Source organism: Agelaius tricolor, unplaced genomic scaffold, assembly GCF_023055355.1.
Source record: "Agelaius tricolor isolate 1412-34295 unplaced genomic scaffold, bAgeTri1.0.p SCAF_13, whole genome shotgun sequence".
NCBI classification, from domain to species: domain Eukaryota; kingdom Metazoa; phylum Chordata; class Aves; order Passeriformes; family Icteridae; genus Agelaius; species Agelaius tricolor.
The window spans coordinates 3,704,924-3,718,607 of record NW_027269273.1 but is presented as its reverse complement, the minus strand read 5'-3'; the positions used below and the strand labels follow the sequence as shown (position 1 = coordinate 3,718,607).

The 13,684-nt window shown below is 47.6% G+C and overlaps 1 protein-coding gene across 1 annotated transcript in view; it reads left to right on the top strand.

The window, feature by feature from the left end:
- CDH23 (cadherin related 23) overlaps positions 1–13,684 on the top strand; it is a 230,530-nt gene that overhangs the window by 52,620 nt on the left and 164,226 nt on the right. Inside the window, exons 4-6 of the mRNA XM_071438456.1 lie at positions 6,624–6,766; positions 10,144–10,191; positions 10,369–10,461. Of these exons, the coding sequence (XP_071294557.1) occupies positions 6,624–6,766; positions 10,144–10,191; positions 10,369–10,461 (284 nt within the window). The remainder of the gene's footprint in view (positions 1–6,623; positions 6,767–10,143; positions 10,192–10,368; positions 10,462–13,684) is intronic.

The following is a 13,684-nucleotide window of genomic DNA, read 5'->3' as shown; positions in this document are numbered from 1 at the left end:
CCTTTGTGGGGGGTACTAAAATGATTTTTAACTGATTTTCTGCTGGTTGAAGGAGTTGAAGAATGGCTGTGGGTTTGGTTCCTTGTGCCAGCTTGTGGCCTTGGTGGAGAAGCCAAAATCTGGTGGCTGTGCCCACACAAATGACCCAGAGCTCATTGGTGAGGCGAGGAGAAACTGGTGGTTAAAATCAGGATTAAATGTTAAAATCAGGATTAAAATGCTTTTCATATTAAAGCAGAGCTGATGCCTCAATCTTAAGCCCAAAAGCCATTGCAGAAATTCCTATTAACTCCACATGGGTATGAATCAGACCTCCTAAAAGAGAAGATTATTAGACAATTAATTAGAAACCTGCCCCTTCTGTGCCCTCCATCCCAGCCCAGCCCCTTCCTGCTGCCCTGGGTCAGCATCTTGATCTTCCCCTGGGGCTCTGCACTTTCCAGAACCTTCCAGGAGCTCTGGGATCCTTCCAGAGACTGAGTTTGTTTTTTCTCCCTTTTCATCCTCCTCTGGAGAGCAGAACCAGTGGAGATGAATTGGTGGGGTGCAGCCCCTGTTCCCACTTTCCTCCTTGGCAAAGTGGAAGGGCAAGAAAAATGAAAAGAAAAATGCAGATGTTTGCAGCTGCAAGCGAGGTGCTGAGACCAGGATTCCTCAATGGGATGCAAAAGTGCCCCCCTAAAACAGCCAAACCTAAAAAAATATATAAAAAAAATCAGATCAGGAAGAAAACAACAGCAAAAAGAAAAAAAAAAAAAAGGCTCCTGAGGTCAATCAGAGTTCAACACTTGGAGAAAGAAGAAAATCTGTGTATGTGTGAGGAAAGAGGGAGAAGTAGCTGTGATTGAGAGAAAGGAGGCAAAGGGAGACAAGATAAATTCTGATTATCTGGTGGAATCAAGACACTTAACTGCCCTGTCTGATTCCTGAGAGGAAACAAATGGAGCCTATAACTCTGTGCTGCAGGAAGATCATTTGTCCCTGTTCCTTCAGCCCCTGCTGGGGCTGCACGAGGCCTGAGCACGACCCTGGGCAGGGATGGAAGGGTGTTCTCCTTTGGGAGAGCCCTGAGATGAGCTGCAGCTCTGCCTCTGCATGCCCTGTCCAGCCTTCCTGATGATGGGGGAAAAATAGGAGAAAATCAATAAATGCAATAAATTGGTGCTGAAGAAATCCATGGAAGCTAACCTGAACAAACTTTTGTCACTGTGATGGTGAAAGTGGTGAAGCTTTAATACCACACTCCTAAAGGTAGTGGGAAAACTTGCTAAAAAACGTGGAGCAAAGCAATTGTGAAGTCTCATTTCTCATTTCAGGCCTATGTTTCTTCTTAGCTTCTGTTTATTTGTTGTTTTTGTATTTTATACACATGTAAAATTTTTTTTGTTGTTTCATTTTTCTGAACGAGGTTCTCTGAAGTAGGATCATGATTTCTGCCTGGCTGGGAGATAAGGGGAAGGGGGAAAGGGCTCTTAGGTTTTGGTGCCTCATTTGGGAGGGTTTATTTAAAATGGGATTTTTCTCTGCTCACACTGCTTCTGAGCTGTCCCTGTCGAAGCTCTAAAGAAGGTTCTTGTTTCTAACAAATCAAAGCACAGAGAAATTGAGAAATCTGTCAATTTTGCCCCTTTTGGAAAGGCCCTGTCCAGCCCTCCTGATGATGGGGGAAAAACAGGAGAAAATCAATAAATGCAATAAATTGGTGCTGAAGAAATCCATGGAAGGTAACCTGAACAAACTTCTGTCACTGTGGTGGTGAAAGTGGTGAAGCTTTAATGCCACACTCCTAAAGTTAGGGGGGAAAACTTGGAAAAAAACGTGGAGCAAAGCAATTGTGAAGTCTCATTTCTCATTTCAGGCCTATGTTTCTTCTTATCTTCTATTTATTTGTTGTTTTTGTATTTTATACACGTGTAATACTTTTTTTTGTTGTTTAATTTTTCTGAATGAGGTTCTCTGAAGTAGGATCATGATTTCTACCTGGCTGGGGGATAAGGGGAAGGGGGAAAGGGCTCTTAGGTTTTGGTGCCTCATTTGGGAGGGTTTATTCAAAATGGGATTTTTCTCTGCTCACACTGCTTCTGAGCTGTCCCTGTCGAATCTCTAAAGAAGGTTCTTGTTTCTAACAAATCAAAGCACAGAGAAATTGAGAAATCTGTCAATTTTGCCCCTTTTGGAAAGGCCCTGTCCAGCCTTCCTGATGATGGGGGAAAAATAGGAGAAAATCAATAAATGCAATAAATTGGTGCTGAAGAAATCCATGGAAGGTAACCTGAACAAACTTCTATCACTGTGGTGGTGAAAGTGGTGAAGCTTTAATGCCACACTCCTAAAGTTAGGGGGGAAAACTTGGAAAAAAACGTGGAGCAAAGCAATTGTAAAGTCTCATTTCTCGTTTCAGGCCTATGTTTCTTCTTATCTTCTATTTATTTGTTGTTTTTTGTATTTTATACACATGTAATAATTTTTTTTTGTTGTTTCATTTTTCTGAATGAGGTTCTCTGAAGTAGGATCATGATTTCTGCCTGGCTGGGAGATAAGGGGAAGGGGGAAAGGGCTCTTAGGTTTTGGTGCCTCATTTGGGAGGGTTTATTTAAAATGGGATTTTTCTCTGCTCACACTGCTTCTGAGCTGTCCCTGTCGAAGCTCTAAAGAAGGTTGTTGTTTCTAACAAATCAAAGCACAGAGAAATTGAGGAATCTGTCAATTTTGCCCCTTTTGGAAAGGCCCTGTCCAGCCCTCCTGATGATGGGGGAAAACAGGAGAAAATCAATAAATGCAATAAATTGGTGCTGAAGAAATCCATGGAAGGTAACCTGAACAAACTTCTGTCACTCTGGTGGTGAAAGTGGTGAAGCTTTAATGCCACACTCCTAAAGTTAGGGGGGAAAACTTGGAAAAAAACTTGGAGCAAAGCAATTGTGAAGTCTCATTTCAGGCCCATGTTTCTTCTTATCTTCTATTTACTTGTTGTTTTTGTATTTTATACACATGTAATACTTTTTTTTGTTGTTTAATTTTTCTGAATGAGGTTCTCTGAAGTAGGATCATGATTTCTGCCTGGCTGGAGGATAAGGGGAAGGGGGAAAGGGCTCTTAGGTTTTGGTGCCTCATTTGGGAGGGTTTATTTAAAATGGGATTTTCTCTGCTCACACTGCTTCTGAGCTGTCCCTGTCGAAGCTCTAAAGAAGGTTGTTGTTTCTAACAAATCCAAGCACAGAGAAATTGAGGAATCTGTCACTTTTGCTCCTTTTGGAGAGGAGGGTGGTTGAGCTCACCCTGGTGGTGCTGTTTTCCATGGATCCCACTCCAAAGACTGACAGGAGGCACACATGGAGCTGTGATGATGTGCTCTGCCCAGGAATGCCCAGCCACCTTCTCCAGGTTGTCCTGAATTTAGGAGCTCAATTCCCTGACAGCTGGAGGTAGTAACAGTGCAGAGAGAGAAGAGTTAAATATTAAATTCTTGTTGATTTAGTTATTTATTTATTGCTACAACTTGGTTTGCAACTCACAGACCACTAATGCCATTAAAACTGGGTGGCACAGGGTTTTCCTGTTCAGCAGGAATTTTGAGATCCTTTCTCTTCCAAAGATGTGCAACCAAGACCTTTTGAAGTATTTGCTATTCTGGAGGGAAATGATGACCTGGTGATGTGGGGTTTTTGAATGGGAGGAAACCTGTTCTCTATTAAAAAAAAAACAGGACAGAATAAAGAAACATGATCCTGGATTTATTTTGTCCTAGTTATGGCTTTCCCAGCCATGGAGACTGTGTGTTTTCTTTTTGCCTTGGGGTAAAGAAACCTTTGCTAAGGGTGCCTTTGAGCATCCTCCAGCATAAAATCAAGCTGCTGCCTTGTTTTATATCAGGGCTACCAGGTTTGAGAAATTGGAGGGGCTTGGTATCTGTGGGCTTGGCTGCACTGGAGAGGTGAGAACGTTGCAGATGAACACTCTGATCACAGGCTGGGATAAAGCCACTTCTTTCTGTTTTTATCCAAAATGCCTTTGGTTGTGACCCATCACTCACTTGCACCTGTTGGTGAAATGAATGTTGTTGGGTTTTTTGCCCCAGTGGTTAATTCTAGCTGCTCCTTTTAAAACAAAACTGCTGCTCCTCCTCCAAACAGGAATTTGTCTGGGTTTGGGCACTGAGTCTTGCTCATTGCTCAGTGTCACATTTTGTCCTCTCTGTGGATGTGCTCAAGATGGCCTGAGTCATCTCACTCTTCTTAGTCATAGATGAGGCAGTTCAAGCTTTTAAAGCCTTTTTTTTTTAAAGGAAAACCATTTCTGCTGGCTTGTGGAATTTTTTGCCTTCCTCTTGAGTCCAGTCCTGAAGGTCCAAGCAGCTGTAGCTCTGCAGCCTTGGCAGAAACAGCTTTTTAGCCTAAAAGCCACTCCTGGCTTCCCCAAGAGCCCTGTGGCTCTGCAGGCAGGGTGTGGAACCTCTCCTTGCATGCTTGGAATGAATAAATTTTTCCCAAAAGACTTCAAATTTCCAAGGGCTTCACCTGGCTGCTGGGTCCCCCCTGTTATGTGTCACCTGAGCTTGTACCAACAGCAATTTTACATCCCACTGTGATGTCCCCAGTGAAGCTGGTGGCCTTGGGACCTGCCAGGCCAGCTCCTCACTCAAAATGTTCTTCACCAATGTCCTAGGGCACTAAATTTTTAATCACAAAGTCACTCAGGGCGAAGGCAAATGCCTCACAGAAATCTATTATTTCTTCTTTATCTGCCAAAGTTGTACTCTCATCAAAGAATAAAATCAGGTTTGTTTGACAAGCTCTATTTTCCATAAAATCGTGTTGACTGGCATTAATTATGTTCCTATCATTTAATTCTTTATTAATGGAATCTCATATTGGCTTTTGCCATTATTTCAGCAGTGATTGATGTCTCACCAATCGATTGGGAATTGCCCAGCTCGCTCTGCTCTCCAAACTGTGCTGCTGCTTTTGCCCTCTGCTCTGCTGGAACTTCCTTCACCTTCCCAGAGGGATGAAATTTGGGCATCTTCTCCTTGGCCAGGAGATCTGGGGGCATGGTGGCTCACACAGACTGTGCCCCCCATCCTCAAATCCACGTGGCCAAGGAGAAATCTCATCCTCATCCCCCCCATCCTCAAATCCATGTGGCCAAGGAGAAATCTCATCTTCATCCCCCCCATCCTCAAATCCATGTGGCCAAGGAGAAATCTCATCCTCATCCCCCCCTATCCTCAAATCCACGTGGCCAAGGAGAAATCTCGTCCTCATCCCCCATCCTCAAATCCACGTGGCCAAGGAGAAATCTCATCCTCATCCCCCATCCTCAAATCCATGTGGCCAAGGAGAAATCTCATCCTCATCCCCCCCATCCTCAAATCCACGTGGCCAAGGAGAAATCTCATCTTCATCCCCCCCATCCTCAAATCCACGTGGCCAAGGAGAAATCTCATCCTCATCCCTCCCATCCTCAAATCCACGTGGCCAAGGAGAAATCTCATCCTCATCCCCCATCCTCAAATCCATGTGGCCAAGGAGAAATCTCATCCTCATCCCCCATCCTCAAATCCACGTGGCCAAGGAGAAATCTCATCCTCATCCCTCCCATCCTCAAATCCACGTGGCCAAGGAGAAATCTCATCCTCATCCCCCCATCCTCAAATCCACGTGGCCAAGGAGAAATCTCATCCTCATCCTCCCCATCCTCAAGGCCAGGCAGCTTAGGGAATGTCCCATCCTTATCTCCATCCAGCAGCTTTTTTCCTTCTGTTTTCTCCCCATCCTGCTGGGCAAGGCACGGAGAGCAGCAGGGAGGTAGCTGCACGTGTGAGAGTGCACAGAGCTGTCTGAGGGGCTCAGAATGATCCCAAGGACTGGAATGAGGTGCAGGGTGGTGGCTGTCCCCTGCTTTTGGTGTTGTACCTGCTGGGGGTGCCCCTTGGCAGGGGGAGTGTGAGGGAGGCTGGTCAGAGCTTACCCAGGGGAGCTGTGGGCTCCTCTGTCTGCAGTGCCAGGGCTGAACCAGGCTGGCTTTTCTCCTCTGATAAAGGCAAGGAAGGAAGGAGAGGATCTGTGGCTCAGCCCATGCTCAGCCTGGCTCTCCTTGAGGCCCTGGAGCACTGTGGGTGTGATCCCAGGTCTTTCACAGACCTGCTTGTGACAGGGTTCACAGGGGTTCTTGGATGAGGGAAGAGATGAGGATCTGACTCCATGTCTCAGAAGGCTGATTTATTCTTTTATGATATATATTACATGAAAACTATACTAAAAGGAGAATAGAAGAAAAGATTTCATCAGAAGGCTGGCTAAGAATAGAATAGGAAAGAATGATAAAAAAGGCTTGTGTCTTGGACAGAGAGTCTGAGCCATCTGACTGTGATTGGCCATTAATTAGAAACAACCACATGAGCCCAATCCCAGATGCACCTGTTGCATTCCACAGCAGCAGATAACCATTGGTTACATTTTGTTCCTGAGGCCTCTCAGCTTCTCAGGAGGAAAAATCTTAAAGAAAAGATTTTCCATAAAAGATGTGTGCAACACCTGCTCTCTGACCAGCTGCATGTTTTCAGCATTTCCTCTTCTCTGCCTCGTTTTGCTCATGGTTTCTTTCCTGTCTGTGTCTCCCAGGTTCGTCAGTGACTCAGCTGCTGGCCAGGGACCTGGACAATGACCCCCTGGTCTTTGGGGTGGTTGGGGAGGAGGCCAGTCGCTTCTTCGCCGTGGAGAGCGTCACCGGCGTGGTGTGGCTCAGACAGCCCCTGGACAGAGAGGTAAAACTGGGGCAAAAACCACCTGTGCTCACAGAAATGGTGGCTCTCCATCCTCTGTGAGAGCTGAGATGGGTGTTGCTCCCTGGTGGGTGTGGGAATCTGGGTGTGTCCACTGTGATCTGTGGTTCTCCAGATCAGTGGGGACGTGGGCAGTGACCAGCCTGCTCTGGTTTCATCTGCCCTGTTGGTTTTCCTGGGTGCTAGAATAACACCTGTGGGTCTGTCTTGTATTGCTGTTGATAATTGCTGCCCCAAGATGTGCAGGATGTCTCTGCTTTGGCCCACACAACTGAAGAACGAGTCTGGACTCTTCAGTTTTTGGTCTTGAGGTTGTTTATTAATTCTTATCTATAAAATTTTCTTTCTGCCCAGCTGAGATCTGCTCAGCAGGGCAGCCACAGGCACTCTGACCACCCCTGAGGCGGTGTTGTCCTTTTATACTACAAACTACATATAACATATTTACACTTAATTCCCAATACCTATCACCCATGTTAGACAGTGCACTTCTACTCTAAACCAATCCCAAAGTGCCAGCATCACTGCAGAAAATGGAGAACAAGAAGAAGAAAGGCTGGACACGCCCAAGTTCCTCCATCTTGTCCCCATAACCCCCATACCAAAAATCCTAAAATCTACATTTTCACCCTGTGATCATTTTGTTATCACACTATTCAAACCTCTGTGACTTTCAGGTCCTCATACAAAGCTGGCAACTTGCTCTAGGGGTCAAAATCAAATCCCCAGGTGTTCTGGGCTGTGTGCCAGGGTCTTGATCCCCCTGACAGGGTCCTTGGCAACTCTGGACACCCAGAGGGATGAACTGAGCTCCAACAGGTCTGGAAGTAAAGGAATTAAGAGGTGGAGGTGATCTACCAAGGAGCCAGGCTGCTCACACAGTCAGGGAAATGTGCAGGCTTCCTCTTTAAATCTCGATGCCAATTAAATCCTTTACTATTTAGAACAGCGTGTCAAGAGATGTGAGGTATCCCTGCTTATTCAATCTCATCAAGACTTTTCATCCTCTTGTGGATTCAGGCTGCTGGATGCTAAATTTGGCAGGATCCTTGCCTCAAAGCTATTTCACCACCCCTATTTTCAATGGCAGCTTTGGTGTGCAAGGCTGGAATCCCATCCAGGTGCCTGCTTTGCTAAAACCTTGGCCCTTTCTGCATTCCTGGAGCAAGGAGGAAGTGATAGCAGGAAGACTGGGAAAATATGATGTGATTTGGGCAATGTGCTTAATTTCCCCTGTATTTAGTGCTGCCTTGGCCAGCAGCAGCCTCAGGAAGATCAAACCCCCTAACACACCTCTGGTGTTCCCAGTCAGAGCCAGGCAGGCATTGGCATGCAGAGGAGCAGGGTGCTGGATGCTTTCAGGCTGGGGCTGGGGGGAAGGCCAAACCCAATTTCACAGTGTTAGGAGCGAGACTTTGGGAAAATAAAGTGCTTTTCTTCACCCCTCTCCCCTCCACCTCCCCGTGCCAACAGCTGCTGGCCTGAGTCATAAATCTTCCCTCATCCAAATGCCTCCTGCTTCTCCATATTTCCCATGCCAGCCTCAAGCCCAGGAGGGTGATCAGTAGATTTCAGGTGTCTTGTGGTGTGGAGGGTGGGGAGGGAAGGAGCTGGGAGAGCTTGGATGGGCTCAGCTGATCCCAGGGGTTCAAAGGACGTGGGAGACAGTGAAGGAAGAATGGATGGGGGGAAGGTGTAAAGGATGTGAGAGAGGTGTAAACAACAATTTATGGTGGAGGAAGCAGTCAGAGGGAAGGGATGGAGATGGGCACAAAGCTGGGAGCAGAAAACACTGGATGCACATGTTTAAAAAGTCAGGGGGAGAAGGTCTCTCAGGATAAGTGGTGGGAAGGGAAAAGGAAGAGGTGAATTCTTGTATTGTGGAGCAGAAAGAAGGGGGAGGGAGTCTCAGCAAGGTAAATGATGCAGGAAAGGATGAACTAGAGAAAAAGAGGAAAGAGCAAATGTATAGAGGCAAAATGAATTTTAAAAGATTTTTTTGGTGCTCCTATGAAGATTAGAAGGAAAACGGATTTCTAGAAAAATGGCAGACCCCGAGGCTAAAGAATTGTGTTAAAATAATTTCAGAGACAGCAGTTGGTACGTGGAAGCTTCCTCTGATTATTTTATTGAGTTTTTAAAATTTAAATGCTCAACAGGCTGTTCCTTATCTCCTGCTTTTCCTTTCTTCCCTGTTGTGTTGTCCCTGGTGGATGAGGAGGGGGAAGAGAGGGCTGAAAGGCAGGGATACAGCAGGCTGAGGTGGCACAGGCAGCAGAGTTTCTCCTCTCCCTGGGGATTCCAGCTCCTCCTTCTGCCTCCTAGCAGTGCCCCGAGGCAGGAGTCAGAAAGGGCTTTCCCTGTCTGGCTGGATGGAAATGTGGGAGCAGGGGTGGGCACACACCATGGGGAGCTGCTCCCCAATCCCTTCTCCAAGATGAACTTCAACCCTGGTGCAAGCAGAGCTCCTGCTGGCTGCTGCCTGTCCCTGAGCCCATCTCATTAGGAATAAATCAACCAGAGCTGCAGCATGGAGAGCCATTTCTGGTGCCTTTTCCAGCCTGATGCTGTGGAAACATCGAGGTGCTGTGCTCCAGCAGCTCAGGCAGGGCAAGGACAGCAGAGCTGGGAAGGGATTGCCAGGACTGGAGGGGAACAAAAACCACCAGTTGGAGGGCAGCTACCAGGTAGATGTGGTGGCTCAATCTTTACACTATTCTTTAGTAAAATAGGAGCAAAATGGTTGCTGGTGGGAAGAAAAGGGTCAGGAAGAGAAGGTCTGTCTCCACTAGCAATATCCCCCTGCCCTGATCCCAAAAAAATTTGCTCTTTCCCACTTGTTGCTCACCCCAGCATCAGTGACTTGAATAGATCCCTATTGCCAGCTGTTTATTTAGTTAAATCAATAAGGAGCAGAGAGAATTGTGTGGGAATTTCATGGAATTTCAGCCAGTTCTCACTACACAGGCTTGTCCCAGGATTCCAGCTGTGTGATGGGAAGCTGGGGAAGCAGCAGCAGGATTTAGAGGTCCTCACTGAGTTGCATTGCCACGAGTCCTAAATCTGGGTGTGTTTCAAGTGCCCACTGTCAGTCAGGGAGCTGATTCCTTAACCCTGGGACAGGGCATCTCCTGTGCCTGTGGCATAGACAGGAGCCCTGCTGGCATCCAGATTCCCCAGCATTCTGTGCCCAGTGCAGGTAATGGCACTCCAGTACCTCTCCTCTTCTGGAAGGTCCTGGAAGCATTTTGCGTGTAATAACATTGGCTGAAAGTCCCTAGCCTGCCACCTGCAGATAAACACTACAGTATCTTTAATTATAGTTTTTTTTTTTTTTTTTCCTTCTCTTTCCCTTTCAGACCAAGTCAGAATTCACAGTTGAATTTTCTGTCAGTGACAGCCAAGGGGTGAGTGTGACTTCTCATTTCATGGTCTGCGGCACGGGTGGAGGGGAGCAGGGGCTGTGGTCACTTCTGCAACCAGGGGAGAGGGCTCACCCCTTGGCCCAAAGCCCAAAACCACAGCCACAAGCTGCTTTTTAGGCTCTAAATGCACACCTAAAGCTGTTGTCCTTGGGCCCACAGGTGATCAAGGGGACAGTGAACATCCAGGTGGGAGACGTGAACGACAACGCGCCGCAGTTCCACAACCAGCCCTACAGCGTCCGCATCCCAGAGGTAGGGACCACCTCTGCCTGGCTTCTGCCTCTCCCCTCAGGGCCCACTCAGGCTCTGGTTGCCACCACAGAGCTGGCCACCAATGCTCAGGGCTGTCCTCTCGCCCTGGAGCCTCGTGAGGTTGCGGGAGGATGAAACTTCTGGAAGTTACTGCCTGAAAATGGGCAGGAGCAAAGTGTTTGGGGTGTTGGGGGAAGGAGGTGGAAGGGGAGGTGTGGTGCTTTGGTGACATCTTTCCCATGAACAAATGGGAAGTTTGGAAATCAGTGTCAATGAGGGTCTGTGTCTTGTTCTCTCCTTGGAGCTGAGGGCGTGCACAGCTCTTGTCACAGAGGTGATCTGAGGCAGGGCTGAGTGTTTCTCTAAATGCCTGAATTGTGGCAGAGTGCTGCCCAAAGGCTGCTGTCCTGGCTGGTGATTTCCTTCAACAGCTCCTTAGCAGGACTGGTCCCATCTTGTCCTTGGGATAAAATAGGTGGGAAGGGGCCACAGGAGATCATCTGGCCCAAGCTCCCACTGATCCAGCAAGAATTTTCATGTTAGCTCAGATTGCTCAGGGCTTTATCCAGCCAAGTGTTGAATATCCCTAGAACAGAGTTTCCACAACCTTCTGCTGCTCTCTGTGCTGGTCACTGCAAGGGTGGTGACATCTGCTCATCCATCAGGGACAGCTTCTGCTCCTGTAGCTTGATTTGATTGGGAGTTTACAGGTCTGATGTGAATTTAGGCTTTAAGCTGTGGCTTCTGGTGCCAGGAGGAGAAGGTGAGGATGTTCCATTTGAAACAGGGGGTTAGATGAGCATTTGACATCCTCCAGTGGAGGAAAGCTCTCTTTGCACCACAGTGCCAGGGCAGTTTGTCCCAGCCTGTTCCTCAGGGTGTGGGTGAGGTCTGGTGTGCATTGTGTGTGTGTGAAATGGAGCAGCTCTGGGAACTGAGAGGTGCAAACGATTGTGTTACCAGGGTGTATTTAATATTCCTGCTGCTGCTGCCCTGCCATGCTGGGCTGTGATCCCTCCCCACCCCTCTGCTGTAAGGATGAGGTTTCTTCATTAGAGCTGCTCGTGATGTATGAGCCGGGAGCTGGAGTCTCAACTTTGCACCAAGTCACCTGAAACCTCCCTGTGAGAGTGACACTGGGTCAGAGGCATTTCTGCTGCTCTGCAGAGCACGAGGGCTGGAGAAATGACTTGGCAAAACCCCCACCAGGTGCCCTCTGTTGTATTTTCAGGGACCCCTGAAGAGGGAAGGAAATAATCAATCTGACTCCATGTTCTCAGAAGGCTAATTTATTATTTTATGATATTATATTATAATAAAAAATACTAAACTAAACTATACTAAAGAATACAGAAAGGATACAGACAGAAGGCTAAAACAATACTCATGAAAACTTGTGACTCCTTCCAGAGTCCTGACACAGTCTGACTGTGATTGATCATTAAGTCAAAACAATTCACATGAAACCAATGGAAACAATGTCCAAAGCACATTCCAAAGCAGCAAAACAGAGGAGAAGCAAATCAGATAATTATTGTTTTCATTTTTCTCTGAGGCTTCTCAGCTTCCCCGGAGAAAATCCTGGGCAAAGAGATTTTTCCAGAAAATGTGGTGCCATGCCCCTGCTCCTGCCCATGCTCAGGGCTCTGGAGCTGGAGGGTGGCTGTCGTGCCTTGCTGCTGCTCCTCTGGGTCATGCTCTGCCTGCAGAGGTCTGCAGAGCAAAAGGAATGGCAGTGGGATGGGAGGAGAACAGGCTCCTCTCCCCTGCCCTCAGACTGACCTCTGGTTTTGCTTTGTTACCTGCTCTGTGGTTTCTGTGCCTCCCCTGGCAATCAGGGCTGAGTTAAACATCAGTTTTTACATACCTGGAGTATCTGTGCCACATCTCTTCTTGCTGATGGCTTCTGTCCTTGATGCCTGAGGTTTTAGCTTTTATATTTTTCACATTCTGTGCTGCTTTAGTGTGAGGGTCTGGGCTTCATATTAGGGGATGCTGAGCTCTGTGCACAGAGCAGGGAGACAAAACAATTCCTGCTCCAGCTGGGACCAAAGACAAATGATCCAAATCTCAGGCCCAAGAGTATAAACAAGGGTGATTTGAAAAGAGAAAAACAAGCAGGATGGGACTTCATGGGGTAAAGCTGTAACTGGACAATTAACTCCAATATGCAAATGGAGCAGAACTTATAAAAGTGAGAGATTTTGTGACTAGGTGTCCATTTTTGTGACCATTTTGGGTTCACCTGGGGTGTAGCCCTGGCTGGGCTCTTGTTCTGCCCAAGGTGGATCCATTGAGGAGATCCTTTTAATAAATCCCTGCTTTATTCTTTAACTCTGTCCAGTCTCTGTCCTAGGTCAGCCTTCACAAGGCACCATCCTAAGAGCCAATATTGCAAAGCTAGAGTTTTCCCCATTTCCAAAATTAACCTGTACCTGGCCTGGGGAGCAGGAGGGGCAAAGGTCCTGGCTTGGAATCATGGAATCTTAGAGTCACAGGATGGTTTGGTTTGTAAGGGACCTTAAAGCTCCTCTAGTTCAGCCCCTGCCATGGGCAGGGACACCTTCTACTGGTTGCTCCAGCCTGGCCTTGGACATTTCCACGGATCCAGGGGCAGCCACAGCTACTCTGGGCACCCTGTGCCAGGGCCTGCCCACCCTCACAGGGAAGAATTTCTTCCCAATACCTAATTTAAACCTCTCTTGCAGTTGAAGGCCATTCCCCTGTGTCCTATCACTCCATGCCCTCATATGTAGAAAATTAGGGCTGCCTGAGGAAAGGGAACTACAGGCAGGTGATGTAAACAAAAAAAAAATCTAAAAGAAGAAAAGGTTGAACTTTTGGGCCATATCACATGCTGTGCAGGTGAGCTGGGGGTGTGCTGTGAAGGATTTCCAGCACTGCCTGGCTGTTTGGGGTACAGCAAGCCTGGTGTTCCCCCCTTGCAGCCCCCCAGCACTTGGCCTTGGGAGCTGTGCTCTTCTGGAGGTTGGCCTAATCTAATTACAAGGCAGAGTGTGCCAGCTTCCAGTTTCTGCCCGTGATCTTTAACCAAGGGCACCGAGCAGAGGTAATGAGCCACAAAGGCCTTGCTCTGCCAGCATGCTGGAGGCACTCCTGTTCTACTGCCAGGGAGAGAGAGCCTTCCCTTGCCAGAGAGCAGGGGATGGGGTCTCACCACCTACAGAGGCCCTTCCAAGGGCTGCAGGTGTGGGAGGTGTCA